The 12,547-nt window shown below is 40.6% G+C and overlaps 1 protein-coding gene across 2 annotated transcripts in view; it reads left to right on the forward strand.

Moving 5' to 3' along the window:
- Nucleotides 1-4,949: 4,949 nt before the first annotated feature.
- Nucleotides 4,950-12,547, forward strand: part of FAM178A (family with sequence similarity 178, member A) — a 68,053-nt gene continuing 60,455 nt past the window's right edge. For both annotated transcript variants that reach the window (XM_011977407.1, XM_011977406.1), the window contains exons 1-4: nt 4,950-6,565; nt 9,316-9,359; nt 9,893-10,626; nt 11,698-11,755. In XM_011977407.1, coding sequence (XP_011832797.1) covers nt 6,426-6,565; nt 9,316-9,359; nt 9,893-10,626; nt 11,698-11,755 — 976 coding nt within the window. In that variant the 5' untranslated portion in view covers nt 4,950-6,425. The remainder of the gene's footprint in view (nt 6,566-9,315; nt 9,360-9,892; nt 10,627-11,697; nt 11,756-12,547) is intronic.

The raw sequence follows: 12,547 nt of genomic DNA on the forward strand, positions 1-12,547 counted from the left end.
GTGCTGGCACGTGCCTGTAATCCCAGCTACTCGGGAGGCTGAGGCGGGAGGGAGAATTGCTTGAACCTGGGAGGCGGAGGCTGCGGTGAGCTGAGATGGCAACACTACACTCCAGTATGGGCGACAGGGCAAGACTCCGTCTCAAAAAAAAAATGTAAGGTCACTGAAGTGAAGTAGTGGGAGTGGAGAAGGAACAAAGAAATCTGTAACTGGCTGTGATCAATTAGCTGTGTATTAACTCATTTAAAATTCACAAAACCTTATGAGGCAGATACTACCTGTATCATCATTTCCTATTACATCTGAGCACAGTAGCACAGAGAGGTTGGGTAACTTGCTCAAGGTCATAGATCTACTGAGTGGCAGGGCTGGAATTTGAACCCAGGCAGTAGAGCCCCAGGCCTTGCACGTTTAAGCACAAAACATCCTGTGTATCTAACTCAGACTTCCTAAAAGCAGCCTAATATTCTACTGTGTAGGTGAGCATTTATTCAACTAGTCCCCTGTTGCTGGACTAATCGGTTCCCTTTCAGTCTTTTGCTACTGATATTGCTGCAATGAGTACGTTTACACATCCACCTTTGTGAACACAGAAGTACGTATCTAAAATATATTAGAAGGGGAATTGCTGGGTCAAAGGACATGTTCATTTGATATTTTTGATAGATATCGGCCACTGGTCCTTTTAAATTCCCATAGGTGGCCGGGCGCGGTGGCTCAAGCCTGTAATCCCAGCACTTTGGGAGGCCGAGACGGGCGGATCACGAGGTCAGGAGATGGAGACCATCCTGGCTAACACAGTGAAACCCCGTCTCTACTAAAAAATACAAAAAAATAGCCGGGCGAGGTGGCAGGCGCCTGTAGTCCCAGCTACTCAGGAGGCTGAGGCAGGAGAATGCCGCAAACTCGGGAGGCGGAGCTTGCAGTGAGCTGAGATCCCGCCACTGCACTCCAGCCTGGGCGACAGCGGGAGACTCCGTCTCAAAAAAAAAAAAAAAAAAAAAAAAAAATTCCCATAGGTATTATTCATAGGTAAAGTACAGCAATTTCTTTAAGTATGAAGCCCTGAGTGACATTCTTGCCTACTCTCTGTAACACTGCACTGGGAACCAAAAGCATTCACTATTTTCTCCTTTGGCCCCAAGAGACATTTGCTTTAAGAGAACATGATCTCATAGTACTACAGAAATAAACAAATGTTAGGGTATATGTCAAGACACTAGGGGCTGCATGCTTTGACTGCAGGTCTGTCATGTCTCACCCAGCACTCCCCAGGGGTTGACACTGAGAGGAGAGGAGGCAACTCTGGGTTTGCATTCCCATATGGAAGCTGTAGCCTGGAGAAGCTGCCTCCATTTAGTGGGGAATGTGCTCTCTGGTTCTACAGTACCACCCCACTCCTCACTGAGGCTCAGTAGTAGGTGCCTTTTATTATCATGCCTGTGCAGACACTAGACAAAGATCACCATTTTCTAATTTGTAGGAATTTGGTGAAGATAAAATGAGTCAGTACTCATGAAGTGCTTAGAACAGCCCCTGGCCCATAAGGTTCAGTAAGCGTTGGCCATTGTCATTGCTGTTAAGAAATATTTCTTTAATCCCGAGGCTTTATAAAAGTTAGGGAAATCGACCTGATTCACTTACTTCAGTTACCTACCCAGCCCCTGTAAGCATAAGTGCCAGACCACTCTTTGTACCACTTGAAGCCAGAAATCTAGAATTTTGTGTGAAATCTCTTGGTTTTTAAATGTTGCTCCATGTCTTTGAACAACTCTTGGCCGGGTGCAGCAGCTCATGCCTGTAATCCCAGCACTTTGGGAAGGTGAGGATGGAGGATGACTTGAGCCCAGGAACTCAAGATTAGCCTGGGCAACACAGCAAGACTCCGTCTCTACAAAATTTTTAAAATTAGCTGGACATGGCGGCATGTGCCCCTAGTCCCAGCTACTCGAGAGGCTAAGGTGGGAGAATCACTAGAGCCCAGGAGGTTGAGACTACAATGAGCCATGATTGCACCACCGCACTCCAGCCTTGGCTGTTCAGTGCCACCAATACACAGAAGTATGAAAAATGAACACAGATTATAGCAGTGACTTTTAAATATTTTGACCATGGCCCACAGCAGGGGCCACAGGAATACCTTTTACATCACTACCATATTTTTTATATATATATATATATATATACACACACACACACACACAGTTGAAGAAGTAAAAATGTTGAAAAACAACACATGCCCATATGTTGTATGCAGTGAACAGACATTCTCTATTCCATTGTCTTTTTCTTTTTCAAAAACATGCTCTGTAACCTATTACATCAATTTCAAAATCCTCTAAGGAGTTGCTAACCGGGTGTGAAAAACACCTAAGTATGGGATAGAATCCCTAAAACCAATATTTCCCAAAGTGTTTCTTATATTTCAGATGTATGAGTAATATCTACACCTATCAATGCCTATCACCACCACTGGTAAACGAGATAACTCCAGAAGAAACTTGGATATATTTATATTTTTAAGCTAGTTATATATTTTTACTAATATTAGTTTTTACAGTTATCTTCCATTTTAGGAAATTCATACTAATTTTCCACTTATGGGAATGATTTAAAGTTTTCTCCTAAAATACATGTACTTAAATTCAAAAAGCAATTTAAGGAAAAATATTAATAAATAGTATAGGAAATATTCAGATATGTTGAAAATCACAAATACGTGTCTCATGTATCTGAAGTGTGGGAAACTATCTCGCACCATTCCATCATGATAGAACAAGAAATGGACGTTCCTTCACATTAGGTCTGCTTTTGCACAACTCTACTAATTACTCCCAGAATGTTAGGTTACATGACATATTATTTTACATTTGGTTTTTCCCCAGCAGCTGCTTAAACCTGGGAGGTCCTTTTTCCAAGCACTTGGGCAGTTTTGAGTTTGGCATCCTTTTGAAAAGTGATTTGTGTGGATCTTGAGATGCTGTGAGCTCGCCATCCCTTCTTGAGATCATCACGTGGTCTGTCTTTCTCGGTCAGGCTTTCAAGTTAATTATTTCCTGTTTTTCTGAGTCTGTTCCTTATCCCCCTTCCCAGGCCACCCTCTCACCTTCACCTCCCCACAGCAGTTCTACAGCAAATCAGTCTTTGTTTCTTGGCCTGCCCTAGAACACCTTCCAACAAGAGCCTTGGAGTTAATTAAATGTGTGGCAATTTCAGAGCAAAAATTTATTACTGGGTACAATCAGAAATTACTTTTAGAGTTCTTTGCTTTTTGGTAACATTCTCTGTCACTTACTGACCTTTTGTTCTCAGTCCCTGTCTGCTAAGGTACTGTGTGAACCAATCTGCCCAAGCTGTTTTCTCTCTGTGTGACTGCTTAAGATCTCTGGCATGAGTTATACTGTCACTCCTCTCAGGAACTCCCACGTTGGGCTTGACTTTCCCAGCAAATTTGATCTGTTGTTCATGTAACATTGTTTCTGCTGCTGTCCCATTCCTTTTCATCAAGGCCAGAGCCCCCTCCTCCTGTTGTCTTTAACAAGGCAGGATGCTAACCTGAGCTGAGCTGTACCCTGACAGAAGCTTTGTGCATAGAAGCCACTCCATTTCTGCAATCTTTGCGTCCTCATCCCATCCCCATGCCCAGAAATCTTCCCAAATTAGCCTTGTATGGTCATCCAGCCTTAATTTCTCTCTCTCTCTCTTTTTTTTTTTTTTTTCCAAATCCCAGCTGAAGTTTTGTCTTAAGCCTCTAATTGGGTTTGGTTACATTGTTCAACGTCCTTTCCCCCCACTAGCCCCCCCACCACCCTAGTTTTCTCTCCCCTATTAGCTCCTCCTAAGCACGCATCTGAACTCTTTAAAAATCTTTTACCTAGTGTACAGTTTCCTGGTCATCTCTTTTTAGCCCACTACAAATTAAAGTGTAAAAAACCCTTACAATAAGTATGTGTGCACACGCACGTGTGCATGGTATATACGTACACATTTAAACTAGGAGAAAGGCTATAAACACAAAATAAACTGTCCAATACTATTTGAGGTGGGTAGTGGAGAAGAGCCCTATGCCCTAGAAGTTCCCTGGGGTTCTTATTAGTACGTTGAACATATTTCACCCTGCAACCCAAATCTGTACCACTTTCATACACAGCTTAAACAAAGAAGAGTCTTGATGCTTACTGAGGATTTAGATAACTACTTCCTGTTAAGAAGATATTTTTTAAATTGTGTTTTCATTATGACTCCATTTCCATTTATTGATCGAGGGATTTCTTGCCTCACTTAACTCCATAATCTGTTACTCAGATTAAGAAAATGAGAAAACTATTGTTTGGTAGTTTGAGTACAGGCTTTAAAGTGATACTTTGGAGGCTGGATGATTCAAGTGCTATAATCCAAGAAAAGCAACTAAATGATCATGCAGAATGTGTTTTTATGCATTACTCTTTATCGATTAGGCATGCAATGAAATGAATCGGATTAAACGTTTTGTAGATGTGCTCTGTTATAGTACAGAAATTTCCTAGTGTAAAAACATCCAACAGAAAGTACTAAATCAAGAGATAGGAAATAATACATGTAAAAGGAAATGTATAAGTCATTCAACACATTTTGAGCATTATGTTTTTTATGTAAAAAACCTCTTCTCAGCTATTAGGAGCAGAAAAGTACCCTCTATTTTGGCACTTCCCTTCTTCCACCACCACTGCCTAGTATACAGCTGTACATACGTGCTTTTGGGGTGAACGTGAGACCTGTATGTTCACTGTTTACCTTTGACCCTCTACTTTGCCAGCTTTTTGACCACTTTATTCCTTATTAATTCTTCCTCCTGGGGACTAAAGGGGAAGGGAAAAGGAGGTGAACCTGGAGTCAGTCAGGCATGCTTAGTGACCAAAACAGTTCAGTTTCATTTTTTCTAAATTTTAATTAATTTATGTATTTTTGAGACAGAGTCTTGATATGTTGCCCAGGCTAGTCTCCAACTCCTGGGCGCAAGCTATCCACCTGCCTTGGCCTCCCAAACTGCTGGGATTACAGACGTGAGTGACTGCACCAGGCCAACAGTTCAATTTCTATACAATAAACTTGAAAGACCTGTCCAAATTCTTTTGTATCATTTAAGATTTTTTCCATCCAATTGATTAAATAACTCTGTCAATTAAAGCTTGGACATCTTGAAACTGATATTTTGGTTAACAGTTATTGCAACAGTATTTGACCTGTCTCTGGAAGATTTTGTAAGAAGTAAAATTCACTGTAAGAATCTATCTGGAGAAGAAGAGGGAACTATAATTTGCTTAGTACCTGTTATATGAGAATCTGAACTGTGCAGTGTACACTGCTTTATTTTATTATGGTTTACAATTACCCAGAAAAGGGAGTAAAATGCCCATTTTACAGATGTGGAGGCTGAAGTTCAGAGATACTCTGACCAGTCTCTCGGTTTATAAGGAAAACCATGGCTAATAGCCTCCAGAGCACAAGCCCTTTACAAAGGAGGGTTGTAGATTAAGGGCAGCTTTTACTCATCTATGCTGCCCACGCTTAACATGGAAAATTGAAAGCTGACCTTGTGTTCCTTTAAAAAATCGCTAAGAAAGCCAGCTGCAGAGACTTCATGGTAACTCGTGAGAAACAAAATGCTTTTGTGGATTAAAAACTGTCTTTATTCCAACGGAGTTTTTTGAGGGTTTTTTTTTCTTCTTCTTAAAGAGAAAAAAAAATCTACCGCTGACACTCAACAAGAACCCTCATAGAATGGACAAGTCTTCGGATCGCGCTGTGCAGATCCCCCAGGAAATTGTGACAGTATTATGGCACTTTGGCCTAAAATGTTAAAGAGATAATGTAATGAACAGCTGGGGATTTCTGAGACACAATTGTGTGACACAGGAAGCCCAAATGTTGGCCATCCTCACCAAAGGCAGCTGCCAGGCTAGGGTTTGCTTCAGCAAACCCTCACCCCTCGCCTTCAACCAGGCGGGTGTCGTCAGCTGCCGCAGCGCCAGCGGCTGCCCGCGCCTTTCCGCCCCCGCGCGCCCGCCAAGGCCGAGGCGGCCCGGACCAGAGGCGCGCGCCCTCGGTGCATGTGACGGGGTGGGAGGGGGAGTTTTCTTCCTCCCCCGTCCCCAAGCCCCGCCTTCTCCAGAGAGCCTGCGGCTTCCTATTGCGCCACCACCGAAATGACCACCGTGCCAACCAATCAAGACGTGACTCATGAAGTAAGATCCGCCCCTTACTGGTCCTCAGGTTCCTTCCCGCTCACACCGGAGCCACTTCCGAAGAGAGAACCGCCATGAAGAGAGAAGGGGGTGCCGCCCACCTCTGCTCCGACAGCCTCCCTGAGTCCGAGCAGCAAGACGGTAACCACGCACCCAACTTCTCCAGCCACGGCTCATGCCGCCGTCGCCAGCGGCGCCGACATGACAAGGCGCTGCATGCCCGCTAGGCCAGGTTTCCCCTCATCCCCAGCCCCGGGGTCGTCGCCCCCGCGCTGCCATCTGAGACCCGGTAGTACCGCCCATGCTGCAGCGGGAAAGAGAACAGAAAGTCCTGGGGACAGGTACCGTGCAGAGGGCTTGAGAAGGGGCCGGGTCGCGGGGGAAAGGGTATGAGGGGAGGACTGCAGACCGCCGCTCTTCCAGTTCCCGCCATCCTCCGCGAGCTCAGGCGTTGGCGTTTCGGGGCCTGGCAAACCCCCGCCCCGCCTCCGCGCAGGGGCTTCTGGGAGTTGGAGTTTGCTTCTCTGTAGCTGGGCAGCTGTTCTTGGTCTAGTGACCACCAGCCTGGACAGCTACGGAGAACCCGCCTTAGGTAGAAAGAACGTGATTTTTTTCCTTTGCAAGAGCTTGACCCAGGACCCTAACTGCTTAATGCATATTTAGATCGTTTTCTGTACCTTGTCAGTTCTACTGATGATAGTGGTTTAGTAATATAAACCTTTTCTATGTTGTGGGTGAAATTATGTAACCTGTGATGAGGGACTCCCTTCCACGAATTACTTTGTAGTCCAGCGTGCACGCTAATTCATACTTAAAAGAACTTACAGATTTGGAATGTGACGTGTTTTCTCTTTCAGTAACTTCACGCCTCTCCAAGAGGCCAATTTTTTTGTAAACATTTTGTGGGAGCTATGTAATGAGATGGGGAGTTTCATCTAATGACATCCTCTGACAATAAAACATGTTTAAATTCCCTACGAACTTGGTACTGTCTTTTATTTTAAGTTAAATTGTAATAAGTTTTAATAATATTCATGTTCTAATACTGTGGTACAGGCCCGCAATCCCTTATCTTAACTCTGAAAGCCAGAAAGCTATGAAAACCAAACGTTTTCAGTAAATTTGGCACCACATCTTACTTGGCAGCCAGACGTGACCAGAGCTAATGTAAGGCTGTTTGTGGTCTTTATCCCATTAAGTGTGAATATTCATGTTTTGCTGGAGAAATATCAGTGGGTTTGATTACAGGTTGCAGCTCCAGACCCCACTGGGGACTTTCCATAATACATCCAAGTTATCCGCTTCCTAAAATCTGATAAATTCAGAATTCTAAAACACATTTGGCCTCAGAAGGTTCAGATAAGGGTTTGTGAAACTGTTATAATTGTGGTGTTTTTTTTTTTTAGCCAGTTATTAAATAAGCAGTGGACATTTGTGTGCATATGAACTTAGAGAACTTACCTCTTGAAAGTTACATTCATGGTTATTTTACAGGTTTCTTGTATGTTTTACCCAAAACCATTTTTTCTCTTTCTGGTGTATTAATCAAAGAGGAGTCTGAGGTCCAATATTTCAAGGAAGAGATACAGTGTTACATTTAGTAAGATGCATTTAGAATGATGTTGTTTGCAACAAATTCGCTGCTTCTGGGTCCCTTCCCATCTCTCCTCAATCAATAACAAGGCGTCATCCTTCTCCTCTTTGCAGAACCTCCAGCATTTACTCTGGTGGAGTTAATTTGCCTAGTGTAATTTATGTAAGCAAATGCATATATTCTTCCATAGCCTGTCACTCATATTCATCTCATAAGCACTTAGCTTTTATACCAACATCTCAAACAAGCATGATGGACTTGGTAAACCAGTAAAGATGTGCATTGCTCTTCTAATGTGACCAGTAAAGTGTACAATAAGCGTAACCTTCAAGAAGCTTGAATTGTTGGAGTTTTCACTGAGCATTCCAACCTCATAGTGGATGAATGTTTAGGAAAATCAATAGTCTATAGCTTATTCTCTTTCAGTAAAATGATACATTTTAGCAAAATTTACCAGAAAGTTAATTTTTTGCTCAGCATATCATAACATCCCACTTTTTGCAGCTGACACCTCTAAATACAGTGAACAAATCAGAATGTGAATTCTGATAATGGATTCCTATTTCACTTTAGCATTATTGCCAATGTCAGAACTTGATTAGTTAAACCAGATAGTGAAAAATCCAGTCGTTAGGGTACAGAAATTTAAAAATTAATTTGGTTTTTGTTATTCTTGTTAACTTTCTTCCTTTTCTCCTTGTGTTTTTCCCAAGCAATGTGTTATTTTTGTAACTATTTTAAGCATTCTTTGATAAAAAATTAGCAATTTGAAACTATTTAGTCATGACAATTCATTCTAATTTCTGCTGTTACTTGGATTAGCATCTTAAAGTAATGTATAAAGAGGGTAGCGTAAGTTTGGTACTTTTCTTCCTTTGTCCAGCGAAGTCCTCTTCAACTGATTCCTTAGATCAGCCAAATCACCCATATTGCCGTTCTACCATCTACTGTTCTACTCTTGTTATGAGAGTCTGTTCAGGTTTTACTCCATTTTTATAATCCCCATTATTCATTTGGCATACATCTATTGAGGGGTTTTTTTTTTTTTTAGCTTTTTATTCTGAATTTTAAAACACCCCTGTGCTTAGATACTAATTAGTTATTTTGTATCAATGTCTGCAGAGAACAAGTAGGTTCATGTGCTTATACCCAAGATGTTGCATTTTACCATGTAGCTGTGAGCATTTCGGTCTTAAGAAGCATTCTGTACTGATTCCTTGGGTCTACACACCAGTCTTACCTATTTAAGTACTGTAAATAACATAAACCTCAGTTGTATTTTTATAAATGAACTCCTATAGGAAGTGATACGTTATATTATCTGTTTTTTAAATCAACAGTTTAGCAAAGCATTGTTACCGTTGTCAGAACTTTATTAGTTAAACCAAACAGTGAAATCCAGCCTTTATTTTATAAATCTAACTTTCTCCATTTAATCTGAATTATGGAGGTTTTAATATTTGCTTATATGATGCCATATTATGCTTTTATTTTCAGGAAGCAGTCAATTATAGATTTCTTCAAACCAGCTTCAGAACAAGGTATGTACACTGTTGAAGCATTTTTTGTGGGCTAATTTGGGGGTGAGGAGAGAGACAGATTCAACTTTAAAACCTACTCTAAACTGTTTTAGTAAACGTAGTGTTCAAAATTGGAAATAAAATGAAGATGCAGTATTTTTTTTAACAAGGATAAACTGAAGTTCTAAATATCATGAGGAGAGTCTTTTTGCTGTTATGTTTTCTTACGTTTAAAATTTATTCTAGTCAAAAATTTAATGTTCATAATACGTATTATTTTAATTATCTAATACAGCAATTTATAGAGCCATAGGGAGGTTATATGATGTACCAAAAGAGAGCTTTATGAAACTAAGGCTTTTAACAAATAAATCATGTCTTAATTTCTCCTATACCCCCCAATAAAGTGTGTATCATTATCCAAGTTGTTGGTTTGAAAATTTTTGTGGTAACATTAGTATAGTTTATATTTTAAACATTAATAATTTAGAGAAATGTTAAATATTTTACTTTTAGTAACATGCAATTTGTATGTGTTTTAATTGGCTATTTAGAGAGACACATGTTGGATTCACCACAAAAATCAAACATCAAATATGGAGGAAGTAGATTGTCTATCACTGGGACAAAGCAGTTTGAAAGGAAACTATCCTCACCAAAAAAATCTAAACCCAAAAGGGTGCCACCAGAAAAGAGCCCTATTATAGAAGCTTTCATGAAAGGTGTTAAAGAGCATCATGAAGATCATGGTATACATGAGTCACGTCGGCCTTGTGTGTCACTAGCCTCCAAATATTTAGCCAAAGGAACAAATATCTATGTTCCTTCTTCATATCGCTTGCCAAAGGAGATGAAGTCACTAAAGAAAAAACATCGATCCCCAGAAAGAAGGAAGTCACTATTCATTCATGAAAATAGTGAGAAGAATGATAGAGATCGAGGCAAAACCAATGTGGACTCCAAAAAGCAGACCACAGTAGCAGAAGCTGACATCTTCAAGAACAGCTCCAGAAGTCTTAGCAGCAGGAGCAGCCTGTCCAGGCACCACCCGGGAGAAAGCCCACTGGGAGCTAAATTCCAGTTGTCACTAGCTTCTTACTGCAGAGAACGAGAACTAAAGAGGTTGAGAAAGGAGCAAATGGAGCAGAGAATCAACTCCGAAAATTCTTTCTCAGAAGCAAGCAATCTTTCCTTAAAATCTTCTAGTATAGAAAGAAAATATAAACCAAGGCAGGAACCAAGTAAACAGAATGATGTCATACCTGGAAAGAACAATCTGTCAAATGTGGTATGTGTAAGAATTACTGAATTAGCATTGCTACTGCTATATCACATTTAGAATACTAAATTTAAAAGTATTTAAGAGTTGTTACATCACATTGATGTCTTTCCTGAAGGAAATATTTATGCACAGTTTGTATAGGAGCTGGTTTCATTAGGTTTCCTCCAGTTGCCCTTCATCGAACTCAGTAAAGCAGTGTTTCTTATCCATAGTTTTTTCAGACCAGGAACAAAGATCTTTTTTAGTCAGAAAAGTAAGCATTCTTTTTTTTTAAGGCAAGTATAGTCTTGTTTATTTTTAAACAGTCTTGCTGTGTCACTCATGCTGGAGTGCTGTGGCATGATCATGTCTCATTGCAGTCTCAAACTCCTGGGCTCAAATGATGCTCTCACCTCAGCTTCCCAAGTAGCTGAGACTACGGGTACATGCCACCATATTTGACTAATTTGTGTATTTTTTTGTAGAGACAGGGTCTCCCTATGCTGCCCAGGCTGGCCTTGAACTGCTAGCCTCAAGTGATCCTTCTGCTTCCTGCACTTTGGGAGGCCTAGGTGGAAGGATTGCTTGAGCTCAGGAGTTTGAGACCAGCCGGAGCAACGTAGCGAGACCTTGGCTCTACTAAAAATAAATAAATAACCAGTCATGGTGGCATGTGCCTGTTGTCCTAGCTACTTAGGAGGTTAAGGTGGGAGGCTCGCTTGAGCGCAGGAGATTAAGGTTGCAGTGAGCTTGCACTGCAGCCTGGGTGACTCCAGCCTGGGTGACAGAGCAAGACCTTATCTCAAAAATACACTGTTCTAATATATTATTCTTGAATTATTGACATAAATGTAAATCAGCATTATGAAAACTGACTTCATTTTTATGTTATTTTTCCATTTTTATGATACAAATGCCCTTAATTTTTATGATAAAAACCTTAAGATCTTTATTTTATTATAGACATTAGACTTTGCCTCCAAATGTGGGTACTTGCCTTATTCAATCTAGAAATTTGTGTTTAAATGTTAGGAAGAATGGCTTCACATTATTTGCTGTTCCCAACACTTAATTAATTTTATCTCATTGTGCTCATAGGAAAATGAACATCTCTCAAGAAAAAGATCCTCTTCTGATTCATGGGAACCTACTTCAGGTAGAATCAAAATTAAATTTATGAATTTCTAAATAAATTTCCATTTTAATGGCACTGCTTTTTAAAACAAATTTGTTTAAATATGCAGTTCCCTTCTTGGGGATGAATTCAGTGTCTCATATTACTTAAGAGTTTGGTAAAATCATAATAATAAAAAAGAACAGTCCCTGAATCTAGTACTTAAGATTTGGGTTTGTTTTTGAGACAGGGGCTTATTCTTTGTCACCCAGAATGGGATGCAGTGGCATCATCACGACTCACTGCAAGCCTTGACCTCCTGGGTTCAAATGATTCTCCTACCTCAGCTTGCTGAGTAGCTGGGACTACAGATGTGGGCCACTATGCCTGGTTAATTTATTGTATTTTTGTAGAGACGAGGTTTCGCCATGTTGCCCAGGATAATCTCAAACTCCTGGGCTCAAGTGATTCTCCTGCCTTGGCCTCCCAAAGTGCTAGGATTACAGGTATGAGCCACCATACCTGACCTAGTATGTATAATTTGTAATCTGTCTTGAATCTTCTCTGCCTTCTTCAGGAGTTCCTAACAGTATGTTTCTCATACTGGTATTCAGTGTTGTCTCCTGAATCCTTGGCTACATCAAGGAAACATAATCTTATAATCTTGGAATTGTAGACTGAGGTCTTGGTATTATGTTGAAGATGCTTTGTATAAGGTTGAAACTGTTACCGTGATAAAAAGCAGTGTTCTCTAATATTTCAAATACAAGGATCCCTTTTTAATGTTAAATTTCAAGGATATCTACATGACATTAGTTTGTACTTTTAGCATCT

This window comes from Mandrillus leucophaeus, unplaced genomic scaffold (assembly GCF_000951045.1).
Source record: "Mandrillus leucophaeus isolate KB7577 unplaced genomic scaffold, Mleu.le_1.0 Scaffold18, whole genome shotgun sequence".
In the NCBI taxonomy this organism is placed as follows: domain Eukaryota; kingdom Metazoa; phylum Chordata; class Mammalia; order Primates; family Cercopithecidae; genus Mandrillus; species Mandrillus leucophaeus.